Source organism: Pholcus phalangioides, unplaced genomic scaffold (genome assembly GCF_987345545.1).
Source record: "Pholcus phalangioides strain wild (caught in Gottingen) unplaced genomic scaffold, Ppha-v1.0 ptg000042l_1, whole genome shotgun sequence".
Lineage (NCBI taxonomy): Eukaryota > Metazoa > Arthropoda > Arachnida > Araneae > Pholcidae > Pholcus > Pholcus phalangioides.
In genome coordinates this window covers 26741550-26758620 of record NW_028301628.1, presented here as the reverse complement: position 1 = coordinate 26758620, position 17071 = coordinate 26741550, and the positions used below count along the sequence as shown (strand labels likewise).

The window sequence follows — 17071 nt, the reverse complement described above, 5'->3', positions numbered from 1 at the left end:
AAATTTAACTTCATTCTTTTTATTATCCGGAACAAAAATAAGTAATTCTTTTCCTTAGAATTGAATTCCACTACACCAAATTTTTTCAGCGAATGTTAAAATTCATAAAATCGGAAATTCCTTTATAACAAAATTTAGTTATAACAAAGTGATTTCTTCTGTCCCTTGGAGTTTCTTATAACAGGGTTTGACTGTATAAGCTGAACAGAGCAGCTGTACATGGACATTCATACCTAATTTAGCTAATAGCTGATGCATGTACTGAATGAATGCCAGAACTTTGCGCCACTGAACTTATCCCATTGCAGAGAGATCTCTTCCAGCCCAGCTTCGTGGCAGAGTCTGGAACACTTTCTGATACATGTACTAACATTTACCACCAGATTGCGACTTATATGAAGATACTGTTTGCTATTGAATAGTGGAGTGTGGCAATTCGGACATTCATAAATTCATTAGCACCACATAAATACATTTCAAGCATGTATGAATTCATTAGTGCAAAACAGGCAAAATGCCCAATGAGGTGGCTGAGGAAAAAATTTCTCAAGAATTTTTACAAGGTGTGTATATGCTTTAATGATATTATTTCTCAGTTTGGTGCAAAAAATAACAGGTGTTATGATTTTTCTCATCCAATTGCTTATTGGTTTCTTAACTTTTTTTTTTTTTGAAGCTTACTTGCAAATGATTTCCAATATTTTTCTTTATCAGCAGGTTTTTTTTTTTTAATTTTGCATTCCCTTTCCTTTAAAGATCTTATTGATGTTGTAAAAGATCAGCTTTATGGTTCTGACTATATTAAAGAAGAAGATCCTAAAGAGTACATGTCATCTAAAACTGGAAGAGGACATCTAGGTGAGAACTGGATTGATGACTACTGGCGGGAATGCAAGGATCAGGAAACTCCCTTTCCTAATGGTAAAGCAATCATGTGTGCATACAAGCTGTGCAGGGTTGAATTTAGGTATTGGGGAATGCAGACAAAAATTGAAAGATTCATCCATGATGTTGGTAAGTTTCTTTCTCTTGTTGTAGGGAAGCTGTAAAGATGGCTTTGATGTTATATATTTTTGTTAAAGCGTTAAAAATTTTGATAAATTATGTGACATTATTTTTTTAGCATTGAGGAAGACCATGCTGAGAGCTCATAGACAAGCATGGGCATGGCAAGATGAGTGGGTTGGATTAACAATGGATGATATTCGACAACTAGAAAAAGAAACTCAGGAAGCTTTAGCAAAGAAAATGTCATCAGAGAATTCAGATGAGTGTGTTTGTGCAGAGAATGGAAATGTGAAATCTCAGAATTCCATGAGGCCCAGCCCCTCTGGTCAAGAGGTTGATCTCACTGCCATTGACAAAGATAAAGACAATGAAATGTGCATTACTGCTGGGGATCTCAGAACTGGCATTGCCCACAGTAGGAGTACATCACCTAATCGACCAAACAAACCGCGTAACTTATCCATTGCCCATGTGGCAGCGGAGTATATGCCACAGAGTGAAAGCACAGCTGCTGATGGTCGCCAGAAGTTGTGGTCTCGAAGCGGCTCTCGTACTGCACTTGGTTCCCCAAGTAAGCAAACCTTATGCTATGTTCCATTACATGCAATGATTATGTATGTAGAAAAATCACTTGTTCTTTAAAATATGATGCACGTGCAATTTTGAATTGCTTTTTAGCTGACATGCTGAATAAGCCATCACGATCCATCAACACAATGGGCTAAAATATGAATTATCCTTTTTTGTCGTCAGTTTCTTTCATCTCCGTAGAAAAGGCAGATTGATGTGAAAGAAAAGGAATTGCAGTGACTTTTTACTATTGAGTTGCCATTCGAGATAGTTTTTTTTTTTTTTTTGGAAAATTACTTTAAGACCGAGAGGTGAAAATTCATTTAGTACAGGAAATGCAAGGATTTTTATTTTTCGAGTTTTTGAAACAGAGGTTCGACAACTATATTCTTAAATATTTTATAATTTGATCTAGTGAACTCTCACCTAAAACAGCCCTTCAGCACACGAAACAATTTTGTGATTGACATTTGTAAAAAAAACTTATTAATTAGTGTATTTTTTTTTTTGACAAAGTTCTTTTATTTATATTTCTTCTAAAAAATATGTCAATTCTTTTGCATAAATTTTGGAAAATTATTCATAAAAAATGCACTGTTCATTATATTCTTGAAGCTGTCAAGTAAATTTTTGAATTATCGATGGATAAAAGGATTTTAAGGAAATATGTATTTTATTATCTTTTATGAATCGGAAAAACCTTAGTATAAGATTTCATTTTCTTTTCAGTCACTAACTAATCATCTTATAACTTATTTAAGTTCTTAATTGAACAAAAATTATTGTATTCATTAATACTTTTTGATATTTCTTCAGGTGGAAGCTCCACAGCAAGTTTTGATCTGCAGCTAGCAAACTGGAGGATGGAAAGTATAGTAAGAGATTCAGAATCAAGCTCTGAGGATGAGTTCTTTGATGCTGAGGGTATATAGAGTGCTTTTATAGAGTGTTTTTTACAATTTTTATGGATGAAATGTCTCTCTTGAGTTATGTATCATTACAACTGATTCTTTTCATGATAATCAGAAAATTTTTTTTCTTTTTGTTCCACATTGTTCAGATGTGTCATTTTTTGTTATGAAATCTGTAATAAAAATTTGTTTACTCAATTAGCTTTTAAAAGTAAAAACTATTTTTTTTGTGTGTGTGTGTGGCATATGGCCCTTTTTTCACAAGTCTGATTTTATGTCATTGTTATCAGTGCCGGTTTCTCACGTGGTCAAGCAAGGCACATGTACCCAGGGTCCCACAAATTTTTATTCGTACCTAAAATTAGCTGTCTTTCATTTATATTTTAGTCTTTTTCTCCTTTTCTGTATGTTATTGAATAGAATATGCCAAACATGGAATTTATTTATATAGCAATTATGCATAGTTGCTACGTAATAAAGTGAAACCTGTCTAAGACTGACACTGTATGAGATGGAAACCAGTCTTGAACCTTATTAAAAGATACTGTGTGTTTTTGATAATTAGTGCCTTAATGCACACCTTTATAAAACTAGAATTTGTCAGAAGCAGAATATTATTTCAGTCTCTTGACATTCTTGTTTTGTACAGGTTTCCCTGTAATACTCTGTAGCAATACCTTAAAGAATTCTGTATAAAACGGAGCCCCAAAAATTCATGTTTGTCCAAGGTCAAACTTATGAGGAACAGGTCCTGACTGTTTTATGTTTGAAGCATAATTCCAGGTTTTTGGCATTCAAAGTTAACACTCACAGTTTGATATGCAGCGATGCAGAGCTCTTTGTACAAACCATAAGTTTGATTCAACAAATGCTAATTATACCTGTGATTAAGGGCCATAATTAGGATTTTTTAGATGTCTGTGGGGGTGGGAATGTACATGTGATTTGCCACCCCCTTTCACTTTAAAATGTGGTAATTTTATAAGTGTTTTTGTTCCTGCCTGAAATCTGCTTTCCTCTTGATTTTGCCACTCAGTGCAGTTGGGCTCCCCTCCCCAACTCTGGCCCTACCTGCAGTCTATTAAAACTGAAGCTGCAAGTAATAATGCATCTTCATGGTTTCCTACAGTAAAATTTTTACATTGTTTTGCAGAAAATGTGTTGGGAGCATTAAATCTGGTGAGGTGGAGTTCAGTGGACTTGATACCTGATGATGAAGAGAAAGATCAAAGTGCACAAGATTCTTCAGAACCAGAGCCTTGTGAAGGTGCATATATATATATTCAGGCACTTATTCATTATATTGGTGTACATATTGACGTATGGTTTTTTAGAAAAAAAAAATGTCAATAGTGGGGGGAGGGAATAATCTGTTTTTGGAACAATCATGTTTTATTAGCAATCTTTTTTTTTTTTTTTTTGATAGTTACATTATATTTTTTGGGATCTGAACTTTCTGTATATGGGCATAAAAGTCATGCAGCTATTGGGCTTTTTTCCACACTTCAGCCACTTTGTAGGTTTAGCCATTTTGCCTGGTTAGTCTTTGCATTTTCATTTATGTATTTGTACATTCCAGAAATGAATACATGATTCCCTTATTTTTTATACATTTTCATGCTGTGTGTTTTTATTATGCAGACAGCATTTTCTCATCCGGCTTCATAAAGAAAACACAAGCAGAGCATGCCATCCATCCTCCACACTTAGTTTCTGGTAGTGGTCAAGGGAGCCTGGAGGCTTCACTGCCTCCCACGCCGACTGCTTCTCCCGCTCATCAGCCTTGCAAGACAACTGTTTTGGCCCTAGTGCTTCACTCTGGCAGCGTCTTAGATTCTGGAGCTGAACCCACAATGAGCAAGAAAGCAGATGCAAATACTTTCCGCAGTGCCTTTGAATCAGTTTTGCGTCAGCATTACCCAGCTTTGTTGGGTCATCTAGCCATCCGCCTTGTTTCATGCCCTTCTATTTGTGCTGACGCTTTAGCTATTCTTTCCAAGTAAGTGGAAAAATGTATAGACAACGATAAATACTTGTAGGCGATTTATTAAAAGTTTTTACTTTTAGTTTTTTTCAATTGCATTGACTTACATTGAAGGCATGGTAATAAATCAAACCTCCTGGTTGTTGAATGGTTGTTGCAACAAACTCTAGATGCATAGTTAGGCTTATATTTGGGCTCAAAAAATAAGCAAATAAAATATTTCAGTTGACTTTATACTGTGGGTTCTAATCAGATTAGCTTAGTATGTGGAATGACTTGGGTTTCAAAATAAATTAATAGAAATCATCAATATAAAATAAAACTAGACTTTAGGTTTGAAATTCAGGTGAAATTTTCCGTTTCATGTATTCCTAGGTACATAAAATTCTGACTTCCAATGAAAAGAATAATCAGTATAAATTTAACTGGATTTGTCAATAAAAGACGTAAATAAAATATTGAAGGTATTGATATGTGCGCTATTTGATTTGAAATTATAAATGGTGGTCATTTAATGATTTTATTTTGTATGATTGTCAAAATATGCCATCAAAATACTTGATATAATTGTAATTTTTTTCTTCTCTGTATAGCTTGAGCCCATACAGTTTCCAATCTTCACCATCAGCTGTAGACGTTGTTTGCCGTTCATATGATTCTATTCCACTCGGAGCTTTACCTTTATTTGCAATTGCTTCACCAGAGTACCAAGAAAATGTGCATTCTGTTATCAATTCTGCAAATCAGGCTTACAAAGAGTTTTTAATGTCAGAAGAAGGATCTGGCTTCAGTGGGCAGGTTGGTGATTTAACATGACTGTGACATAGCAAAACTGTAAATTGTGTTAATGTTCACATTACGATTAGTTTAAAGAAAATGAAATCATAGCAAACAGATGATGGATTTATTTATTTGTATGAAATTTTAATTTGGCATCATTAAAATATATATGTATGGAGATTTTTTTTTAAATTTATATTCAGGGATTGTATATGTTTACAAGAAGTGAAGGATACTTAAGTTTTTCATACATTTTTAATTCCAGGTTGTCTTTATTGGAGACAGTGTGGGTTCTCTCTTAGCTTATGATGCCCTCTGTTGTCACCCTATGTACAGTAGTCGCTATGGAAGTGAAACAAGCATTTATGATGATTCTGCACAATCACAGCAGGATTCTACTCACAACGTTTCGCCTCGTCCAAATCCACTCATCTCAGTAAGTGATAATAGTGCAGGGAAAGAACCAGAGGATTCCACGGAAGGGATAAAACCAACTTCTGGAAATAATTCCTCTCGCATTTACAGGAAATCGTATTCCCACCCACAAGAATCTGAACCTCCGAGTGCAGATTTAACACTGTAAGGAGATATTTGGTATATCTGGCCTATTTTCTCATAGAATGAAATTTTCAAAATATTCGCATAAATTTTTTTTTTCACAGGACGAGTCGTCTATTATCAGCTCCAAACACACGCCGACATAGTGCAGCATCTAGTGACCACAGTTCATCCCATAAGCTTGAATTTGAAGTTTCTGATTTCTTCATGTTTGGCTCTCCGTTAGGAACTATTCTTGCTTATAGAAAGATGCTCGCATTTGATGAAAAGAATGGTATGTCCCCCCTCCTTTTTTTGTTACAGATGATTAGAAATCTTCGCTAGGCATTAAAAATTTTATGTTAATAACTGGAAGTTACTTTCTTTCATGTTAAAATGCTTTGCTTCTATATCAACCCTTTTCACAATTATATTTGTGAAAGCAAATGGGTAATGCATAGTAAATTTCTTTACTTTGAAACAATTAGGTTTCAAGAAGTTTTCTTATGGAATAGAAAGTTTCAGTTTTAATATCTACTACTGTGTAGATATACTACTGTCCTGTACTGCTCATGTGTGCAATTGCTTTTACTACCAACTTTCACAATATATAAAGAAAAATTGACTCTACAATGCATGTTTTGTAGATTTATTGCAATGTTTTCATCAGTGCTGTTCTTATTGTGGAACTCTCAGAATAAAATAATTTTCCTCATATATTTAAATTGAGTATATTCATAAAATAAGAATAAATATGAATTTTGCATGAACATTTTTGTTTTCTTCAGCACCACCTCCACGGCCAGCATGCAGTCAAGTCTACAATTTGTTTCACCCAACAAACCCATGTGCTTCTCGCATTGAACCATTATTGAGTGCACGTTTCTCCCAGCTTTCTCCAATTAATGTGCCAAGGTACCAGAAATATCCACTCGGTGATGGACAACCTATTCATTTGTGTCAGTATTAAAACAGTTTCTAGTGACATTTATTTACAATAATAACATTCTCATATATTTTGTATGCATTTATTTCACTTTGTTTCATTGTACACCTTGTTTTTGTTTAAAGTTAGTTATCTAATTTTAAACTTTTGAAAAAGTGTATTTTCAACAATCTATTCACTCTTTAATGGTTCAATTAATATTGAGTACATCATTAAAATTTTCAAAGATCTATCCAGTATTTCCCTCCCCCCCCCCCAATGTTTCATTGCCTGGAATTTTATGTATAATTTTTATATTTTTTTGCGCAGTGGAGTATATCCAAACATATCCACACTTGTTTCTGGATAGTAACCCATTGACTAATAGTGGCCCTTACACTATCATGGGCAGGCGTACAAGTGAAGCAAGTATCACTAGCACGATGTCTGGCCTGACTGAAATGGTTCCTATTGCTACAGTCACATCAAGTAAATTGACATTTTAGTTTAAAAAACTAATATATAACGATGTATATCATAATGATCATTTTATTATTATTTTGCTTTGCATGTGAATATTTCTTTTTCTTAAACACTGCTTATAAACTGAAGAGCCAAAAAAACTGGCACAGGCATGCGTATGCAAATAAAGAGATATAGAACCCATCAGGGTACGGCGCTGCTGTCGGCAATATATAATGCAACAAGTGTCTGCCATAGTTGTTAGATCGGTTACTGCTGCTACTATGGCAGGTTATCGAGATTTAAGTGAGTTTGAACGTGGTGTTATAGTCGGCGCACGAGAGATGGGACATAGCATCTCCGAGGTAGCGATGAAATTTGGATTTTCACGTACGACCATTTCACGAGTGTACCGTGAATATCGGGAATCCGGTAAAAAATTAAATCTACGACATCGCTGTGGCCGGAAAAAGATCATGCAAGAACGGGACCAACGACGACTGGCGAGAATCATTAAACGTGACAGACATGCAACCCTTCCGCAAATTGCTGCAGATTTCAATGCTGGGCCATCAACAAGTGTCAGCGTGCGAACCATTCAACGTAACATCGATATGGGCTTTCGGAGCCGAAGGCCCACTTGTGTACCCTTGATAACTGCACGACACAAAACTTAACGCCTCGCCTGGGCCCGACAACACCAACATTGGACTGTTGAGGACTGGAAACACGTTGCCTGGTCTGACGAGTCTCGGTTCCAATTGCTTCGAGCTGATGGACGTGTACGGGTATGGAGACAACCTCATGAATCCATGGACCCTACATGTCAACAGGATACTGTTCAAGCTGGTGGAGGCTCTGTGATGGTATGGGGGCGTGTGCAGTTGATATGGGACCCCTGATACGACTCTGACAGGTGACAGGTACGTAAGCATCCTGTCTGATCACCTGCACCCATTCATGTCCATTGTGCATTCCGACGGACTTGGACAATTTCAACAGGACAATGCGACACCCCCCACGTCCAGAATTGCTACAAAGTGGCTCCAGGAACACTCTTCTGACTTTAGACACTTCCGCTGGCCACCTAAATCCCTAGACATGAACATTATTAAGCATATCTGGGATGCCTTGCAACGTGCTGTTCAGAAGAGATCTCCACCCCTCTTACTCCTACGGATTTATGGACAGCCCTGCAGGATTCATGGTGTCAATTACCTCCAGCACTACTTCAGACATTAGTCGAGTCCATGCCACGTCGTGTTGCGGCACTTCTGCGGGCTCGTGGGGGGCCCTACACGATATTAGGCAGGTGTACCAGTTTTTTTGGCTCTTCAGTGTATAACATAGCTTGATTCCCTTGATGCTCAAGTTTTCCAAAGTTTGTGTTGAAAAAAATGCACAATGTTTATACACTTACGTTCCCAAGAGATTGGATAGAAAAACCAATGTGTACAAGCTTTTGTGTAAGCCTTTTTTTAATACTTGTATCAGTGAGCTAAACATACTTATTCACAGACATCAAGGATATGCTCAGTGGCTATGTCCCTGGCAGCACATGATTAAATTATGTCCACATTAGATGTAACTCAAATAGAAATAAACTTGGTATGTTTTCAAGACTTATGTAAACACTTATGGACAATGAAATTTGTGCACAAAGAAAGAAATGCACAACAAAAAAGAAAACTACTTGAATAGCTGGAGTCTGTATGCATATGTTTATGATTGTATGGTAAACCACATGTTGTACAGAAACATTTTTGATGCCTAGAGATATTCAAGCTCCATCACCATGCAGCAATGTTGGCTTAGAGACACTACATGCTCAAGCACTGGCAGCCTTTTTAACTAGCCTCTGGTCAATGACTATGCATTGGTTGACTGAGAAAAGTATAGAGTGGTTTGTATGCTTACTAAATGCATTGATTAATTTCTGAGAGGATTCTTACCATCAGATTGGAAAGTGTACCAGAAAAGCCTTTGCTTGGGTTATGCTGATCATATATGCTCTAAGGGTGTCTGTTGTAGTAAACACACAATGATACCCCCATAAGATAGGACCAGCTGGATCATTAATAGAAGAGATCAAAGGATTGTTTGCCAGGCATTGTTACCTGGTGTGTTATGATGCTGGTGATCAATAGAAATCTGCCACTCTCACCTCCACAGCTCTCAGAGAACCAATAAATTTGTATAAATTTATTAACCTGTGTGGTTCAAACTGCTTGTATTGTGGGGATATTAATTGTGCCCATCATCACATAAATAATGAATTTTCTGTAACTAGTGTGTAAATCAAGAAATCTGTAGTTCGAACCAATATTTTGTATCACATTTTGAATGCACCCAAGTCAGACATGTGCTTGAGTAGATTTATGAGTTACCAGTGCCAAGTCACGCAAAAGCATAACGGTTTAACCGAACTTGTGATGTGTACCTTATGATTTGTTTTTGTATTAATAATGGTCTTCAATTATTCATTAATGAAATATGTCCCCCTATTCAATACAAGATTCTCTTCAATGCAATGAAAATCTCGAGTAAACATTATTTTGAATTTGAAAAACTTGTTTTTCCTGACTTAATTTGATGGTCCTTTTTCTTTCAGTTACCCAAAAATGGTGGGGAACTAAGAGGTTAGATTATGCACTGTATTGTCCTGAAGGTTTAGCCAATTTTCCTACAAATGCCTTGCCTCATCTTTTCCATGCCAGTTACTGGGAATCGTCGGATGTTATTGCCTTCATTCTTAGGCAGGTCTGTATTTTTTCTTCTACTTTTTGTAATGTCATCTAGCTTTATATATTGTCTTGGCCAATTTTTTTTATTTACTTATGATAATGCACATAATTTCATGCTGGTTAAAATATTTTAGTGTTTCTCTGTTGTGCATATTTTTTTTTGGTGAGAAGGATGTTTGTTCATTGCTTGTAGCCACCTTGCCAGGCTGCTTGTTGAGGCGTGAATTTTATTTTGAAAATTAAAAAAATATACTTGAATGAATACATTAAAAATCCAGTCTATTGATATCCTCTGAAATGATAATAGCCTATATAATGATACTTTTCTCCTGTTCCTGCACAATTTTAATTGTGGTGTTATAAATCAACTATAAATCTTATGTACCAATGTTTTTCTCTGGTCCCTTGAGCAGCATTGAGTTTTTCATTATATATTTATTGGAGAAATTAGGTTTTAGAATGTTTATGAGCAGGATATATATATATAACTTCATATATATATTAGACTAATTTTTGGAGCTGTGCTGTCCCAAATTTTTCAATTTGTTTATATGTTTCAAGGCCTACTTATTCTGTGACTCATAAACTTCCTAAGATGCTCACAATGTCAGTCAAATTTTTACATTTACAAGAAATTTTTTGCCGATATTTTGCTCTTTTTTTATTTTTAGCTTGTGAGATCAGATGGTTTGGGTATGGAAGGGTCAGCAGAAAAAGAAAATAACAATTTCATTCCAACACAGCCAAGGGAAAAATGGCTGAAGAAGCGTACATCTGTGAAACTTAAGGTAAGTCGCACACACACACGCACATCATGAAGGTCAGATAATCTGAATTAATTAGGACCAAGACATATTTGGATGACCAGAGTCCACTTTTAAGCATGTTTTTTTATAGTCCTTTATTAATGACATTAATTAAATTTAATGACAGTCATTCTATCTATTTGATAAGAGTTAGACTAAAAATTCCATTCAGCCAAGGTCGTTTTAACGAGTTTTTTTGGGGGGCCTCTTCTCACCTTCTGTAAAGAAATTTCTTCCTGCAGTTACTTGGCACTGAATTGAATGACAAAACAAGATGAAACATTGAAAAAAAGAGAAGATGCATACACAGAAAGAATGAAAACCTTCAATGACATGAGAGTCCCAGAGTTTGTCCATCCATTAAAAGATCATTATGTTTAACAACGATTCAGTGGAGTTGGATACATTGCGTGATCCAATGAATCAAGCAATGGAGATCCATCAGTTTGTCTGTTCCTCCGCTATTTCTTGAATGTTCTCATTCACCTTCGGCCCAATGGTCTTACCCAAGGACACAATCTGGTCCCATGGCAACTGGTGACTCGTGTTTGTGAGCTAACCCCTCAAAGTTGCATTCAGTAATACAATTACCCCTCACTTTTCTTCAAAAATAGATGGTTTTCTTGATAACCCAATTCTAGGTTTCATCTATGATCTTGATCAGTACACGATGGGCATTGGTGTATGCAAAGGGGTTTGGAATTATACCCCTCCCCCCCCCCCCCACCTTCAGACCTTCAGAATAAAAAGGAAATTGAAGCATCCCCACCCCATCCATGAAGAAAATCCTGTGTATGCCTAAGATGATGTGGGTGTTTTTTCCTCAAACTCTTGGAAGGGTAAGGTTTAGAAATGAATTACCTTTTGGGTTAGATAATGCAATTGAAAGACAACATAGATGAACCCAAAATTGCAAAAGAACCACGGTTATAGGCGTTTTGGAACTATATGAAGTTCCTTCATCAGTAGCAGAAACAAAGAAGAAAAACTCCTTATAGCGGGAGTTACTCACTGTTGTAGACGAAAGAGTCTAATTCAAAATGAATTTTGTCGACTTTTTCGTCTACATCAGTGAGTACATCCCACTGTAAGGAGTTTTTCTGCTACTGATTAAAGAACTTCATATAGTTGCGAAACGCGTATAGCCGTGGTTCTTTTGCAATTTTGGGTTCATCTACTTCGGCTTTCAATTGTATTAGGGTAATTTTGTTCACTTTGCTAGAGATAATGCTTAATCCCACAGTACATGTGGGTAAAAGCAAAGAACCATTGGTTCAATTCTGATTACATAAGCAAAATGCAAAATTTTTTGCTCATAGTCAATATTTGCTTCTCTTACAAATCTCATGAACTGGAGTTCCATTGCATTCTGCAAATGACTGATTAATATAACATTGTAGTATTTTTATTCATAAAATATGATTCTGCTTTGATTATAAATGTTAATAACATTTCTTTTTATATTATGTAGAATGTCACTGCTAATCATAGAGCTAATGATGTGATAGTCAGGGAAGGGGCAGCCCAAATTCTAAGTGCTCGCTTCATGTATGGGCCACTGGACATGGTTGCTCTCACTGGAGAAAAGGTAAAAAAACATTTTTAATCTTTAAATTGGTTTTTGGTTCATTTAGTCTTGATTGACTAATATTTGTGTCTGTACAATAGCAGTACAATTATTCTGAGGGAAAAACCCCCAATGTTTGTCATTAAAAATGAACTATTTATAAAAGTGAATATTGTGACAAATTGTAAAATAAGAAAATGCTATAGTATATTTCAGAATTTATTTTTGAAATACAAATGCCACAACTGACAAAATGCCAAATGAGGTGGCTGAAAAAATATACCAATAAAAAATATAAATGTTGAATACATATCTAAACTATATCTAATTTGCAGCAACCTAATAAGAACAATAAAAATCCAATGATTATGATAAAATATAAATATACTGCCCATAAAGAATTATGGTTGTCTCATCTAAGTATGAATAGCTTCTTGATTTATCCCAATATGTTTGTCGTATTTCTTTTTAAAGATGTCAATTGTCTTAGAGTTCACGACCCCTGGAGGTAAGCTATTCCATTTATTCACAACCTTATTAGAGAAATAACTCTGTGACATAACCTAGAATTGTCTCTTACCAATCGATACTGATGTCTCCTTTGTGAAGCGGTTGATTGATGGTGTATTAATAACTCATGGTCCATTTTATCCATCCTGTTGAAAATTTTAAACACTTGAATCATATCTTCCCAACATCTGTGCTCTTCCGATGTAAATATTTTCAAAACAACTTTCTTCATAACTCGAGCCCTGTGTGCTATCAAGAGCATGCGTAGCTCTTCTCTGCATCCCCCTCAACCAAGTCAATGTCCCTCTGTAAGTATGGTCTCCAAAACCTGATGATTCGGAAAAGAGATGAGTACATGTTTGTTTCATAGAAACGCTTCATAAAAGTGTTCGTAAGGAATGGACCTTGATCTTGGACCTCATATAGTATACATTAAGAATGCACATATACACCCTGTGCTTTCTAGGCTTGTACCAATTCATCAGGAATTCCTCAAAAGAATGTTCTCTTGCATATGCCAGTGGCTATGAGTAAACCACACAGGCTCCTAGTAAAAAATCTTCCCTAAGCTGAGATTATACTGTTTTTTGCAGTAAAAGACAAGAAGAAAACCGCTTCCTTAAAAGGAAAAATGAACACTCCAACCTTTAGAAAATCCTACATACACCTATGCTAGCAGTAGTGTGAGTGTTTTTGTAGAACAATAGTTCTTAACCTGGACCATACATGGTTTTCCTGGCAACCTTGGGATATTCTGAGAAATAACATGAGTAGAAAATCAAGTGATAGGGTAGCCATGACATGTTAAATAGGCCACAGAGAGCTTTGACAAAAAAGAAATGGCCATCTCATTTCTTCATATATTTTTAAAAAAATGATGGAGGCTGTGAGTGTGACTACTTTTAGAATCCAGAACTACCTGTAGATGCCAGCTAGCAGTCAGACTGTTAACACGCTAGTCTTTGGCTATGCAGGTCTGGTTTCAAATCTTGCTTCAGGCATGGATGTTTACTAACTCTAACATTTCTCTAGATAGATCACACAGATCTCTTGTAAAAACTTTAAAATTATATTAGTGTTATATTAACTTCCACTGGAGGAAAAGGCTGACTGGACTCTAGCCTTTGCTTGGTATGAATATATTCAGAAATGTCAATTTAATAATAGCAAATCTTACTCAGTGTCCTGGTTAAGCTCTGTGTAGGATTATCAGAATAAAAAAAAGTTCCAAAAAATGGGTGGAAAAGATGAAGAAAAATACCCTAAGAACAATTTTCTTGAACTGCTGGTCTGCAGTTGGTACTGGTCCGCAGGAATTTCCTGCCAGTTTGCGAAACATTTTGCACAATTTATGTAGCTGCTTTATAACCTAATAAGTAATTGAATAGATTTAAGAAATAAAATATCCCCTCCATATCAATTTTTATTCCTGTCCTTGCTATCAGGAAGTCCGTAAATTATTTCTTATATTTCTGCTAGTCTGTAAGTGCAAAAATGTTGAACATTGCCTTTTTCACCATGGTCATAATTCCTAAGATTCAGCATAGGACAAAAACTGCTTTTGAAAATAGATCAGTAATATACAATATTATAGCTATTTTTATTCAAGTATAATATATTGTACCTGTGATGGTGGGAACTTTGACAGATGCTCCCTGTTATAACAGACACATTTTTTTTGTCTGTGGAACAGGACCTCAATGTATTTTGCTATGTATCAATGAACACACTGTTAGTGGATGAAAATTTCTGTCCTATGGTGTCTGTTATCAAGAGTTTCCACTGTATAATGCCATAGACTTGTGTGTGCCTTCCTTCCCCCATTCTCTGGCATGGGAAAAATAAACAAATTTTTGTATACTCATTTACAAACACCTTAGGTAGACATTCATATAATGAAAGACCTACGTTCTGGTGAATGGATTCCTTTTGGGACTGAAGTCACTGATAAGAATGGGCGGCTATCATATACTGTACCTAAGGAGAAAACTTTAGGTTATGGCATGTTTCCTGTCAAGATGGTTGTTAGGTAAGTAAGGAATAAAAATGACATTGTTTCCCCCCCCCCACCCCCCAACATTATTTGCATGAGATATTAAATTCTTACAATTTTCATGTTTTTGCTTTTATTCCAGAGGTGACCACACTTCGCTAGACTTCTTCCTTGCTATTATACCTCCTAAAACAGAATGTATTGTATTCAGCATAGACGGATCATTCACAGCTAGTGTATCTGTATCTGGCAGAGACCCGAAAGTTAGAGCTGGGGCAGTAGATGTAGTGAGGTGAGCATCGGAAATTTAACATCAAGTTTTACACTCAGTGGCCCTTTTATTATGACCATCTGGCAGTTTCCAAACAAATTAGCTATGGGGTCACACTGTTGCTGCTAGAGGGTGAGGTTAGAATGCTTGCAACAATAGTAGAAGCGATTTTGTCTTGTGAAAATATGTTGATATATATGTTTTGTGTTCCACCTCAGGCACTGGCAAGAGCTTGGATATCTTATCATATACATTACTGGGCGTCCTGATATACAACAAAGAAGGGTCATGTCATGGCTTTCTCAGCACAATTTTCCTGTAGGATTAGTTTATTTTGCTGATGGTCTGTCCACTGATCCACTGAGACATAAAGCAGAATATTTACGTCAGTTACAGGCTAATGTAAGTTTCTCACCATCATTAATTATTGGTTATTGAAAGAAACGTGCAAAAAGGAAATTCAATTTTCACTTGAAAATATATCATTTTAGAATGAATTATTTAACATTTTGTTGGAATTAGAGTCGACTCTCAAGGCCATGCGTTAATCCAGCCTGTCTAATAGTTCACCATTTTTTAGACGGGTTTTCTATGAGCATAGAAGAAAATGTCTCTGCACGTCTGTGTGTAGAAGCTTATATTATTTAAATGGGCTTTTCCAATTGACTTCCAGTAATCCGGCAATTTCAATAATCCGGCAGATCCTGTTCCGATATGTGCCAGATTAGCAAGAGTCCGCCATATTAATAAATTTTTTAGAATTTAGGAGTAATTTTAAAACATAATTACTTGTTTACCATTTGGTACAAGTGGCTGATCATTATAATGTTGCATTTCACAATTGTTCAATATGGCAATCTTCAAAACCTGCATTCATGTAATTTTTTTACTTATAATCAACCACCCAATTGCAAATAAGCTCTGTAAACTAGCTTAACATATAAATATGGGCTATGTCCCTAACTTCACATTACTCACAAAGATGCTTGGCATTAGAGCAGGGTATGAAAAAATCATGATTTTTTTTAAAGTTTAAATCAGACTTTTTTTTTGATTTTGACTAACAGACTGCTTATTAATTAAAGCAAATCTTGTTAATCATTAAGAATGACATACCCATTTTTTTCACTTAATCTCAAATTTTATTCAGCAATTAATGAATAAACTGATTAACGAGCAATAAACAAGCAAACTATAAGCAAAATATATGAACACCAAAAATCTGTTTATGTAACATGAAAAGTCATTGATCTCGCATTAACTTTTTAGATTAGCATTTTTCGTGTAGAAAAAGTGCTTTTATTCATTGGGGTTTTTCCTCCACCCCCATTAAAGTGAAATGCCGGGTAACAACTCAGTATCACACTGGTGCAGGTTTCTTGATTCACTCTATGTATATCCAAAGGGCCATTTAGCATCAACTAAATAAAAACATATTCTATATTGACAAGATTTTTTCTTCCGCAATTGATGGATGCATTTATTACTATGTGTTTCCAATTTGCATGATGTTGCTTAATAATTTACACATTTTTATTCTTTCACAGATTTAATGAGTTTTGGCAAAAAAAAAAAAGAGCGAACTCAAAATTTTAATATGAAAAGTGAAAAAGTCCAAAGTCTAAGGGTTGTTTGATATGTTGGTACAACATATTTTGAATTGGCAATTAGAGCATAGAATTCAAGGCTTTATACAAAAAATAATTTGTTTTCTTTTTATCAAGGGAACCCAAGTGCCCCATCATAATACCTTGAGAATACTTAGTGCAGTTTAGCTACGTGCTAAGTTTAGCCCTCTATATTTTTCTGTACTTTTTTCCAAAGATCTTCTATACTACTTTTAATTAAGAACTTTACCACATATCCATAACATGCATACCATACTAGTTTACATCAATATCATTGACGTTATGTAAAGAGAAAAAGAAATTTAAATTTTTTGATTTAAATCAATGATTTTTTTTCTTAAAAATTAAGCTGATTTAAATCTGCATACTAGAGTG

General features: G+C 35.4%; 1 protein-coding gene across 3 annotated transcripts in view; it reads left to right on the top strand.

Annotated features, from left to right (window-relative positions):
- rdgB (retinal degeneration B) overlaps positions 1 to 17071 on the top strand; it is a 97358-nt gene that overhangs the window by 70241 nt on the left and 10046 nt on the right. For all 3 annotated transcript variants that reach the window (XM_089255174.1, XM_089255175.1, XM_089255173.1), the window contains exons 5-20: positions 757 to 1014; positions 1124 to 1579; positions 2395 to 2502; positions 3643 to 3756; positions 4131 to 4488; positions 5067 to 5271; positions 5519 to 5832; positions 5916 to 6085; positions 6579 to 6749; positions 7046 to 7204; positions 9789 to 9937; positions 10593 to 10709; positions 12199 to 12315; positions 14685 to 14833; positions 14940 to 15089; positions 15287 to 15470. In XM_089255174.1, coding sequence (XP_089111300.1) covers positions 757 to 1014; positions 1124 to 1579; positions 2395 to 2502; positions 3643 to 3756; positions 4131 to 4488; positions 5067 to 5271; positions 5519 to 5832; positions 5916 to 6085; positions 6579 to 6749; positions 7046 to 7204; positions 9789 to 9937; positions 10593 to 10709; positions 12199 to 12315; positions 14685 to 14833; positions 14940 to 15089; positions 15287 to 15470 — 3179 coding nt within the window. The remainder of the gene's footprint in view (positions 1 to 756; positions 1015 to 1123; positions 1580 to 2394; positions 2503 to 3642; positions 3757 to 4130; positions 4489 to 5066; positions 5272 to 5518; positions 5833 to 5915; positions 6086 to 6578; positions 6750 to 7045; positions 7205 to 9788; positions 9938 to 10592; positions 10710 to 12198; positions 12316 to 14684; positions 14834 to 14939; positions 15090 to 15286; positions 15471 to 17071) is intronic.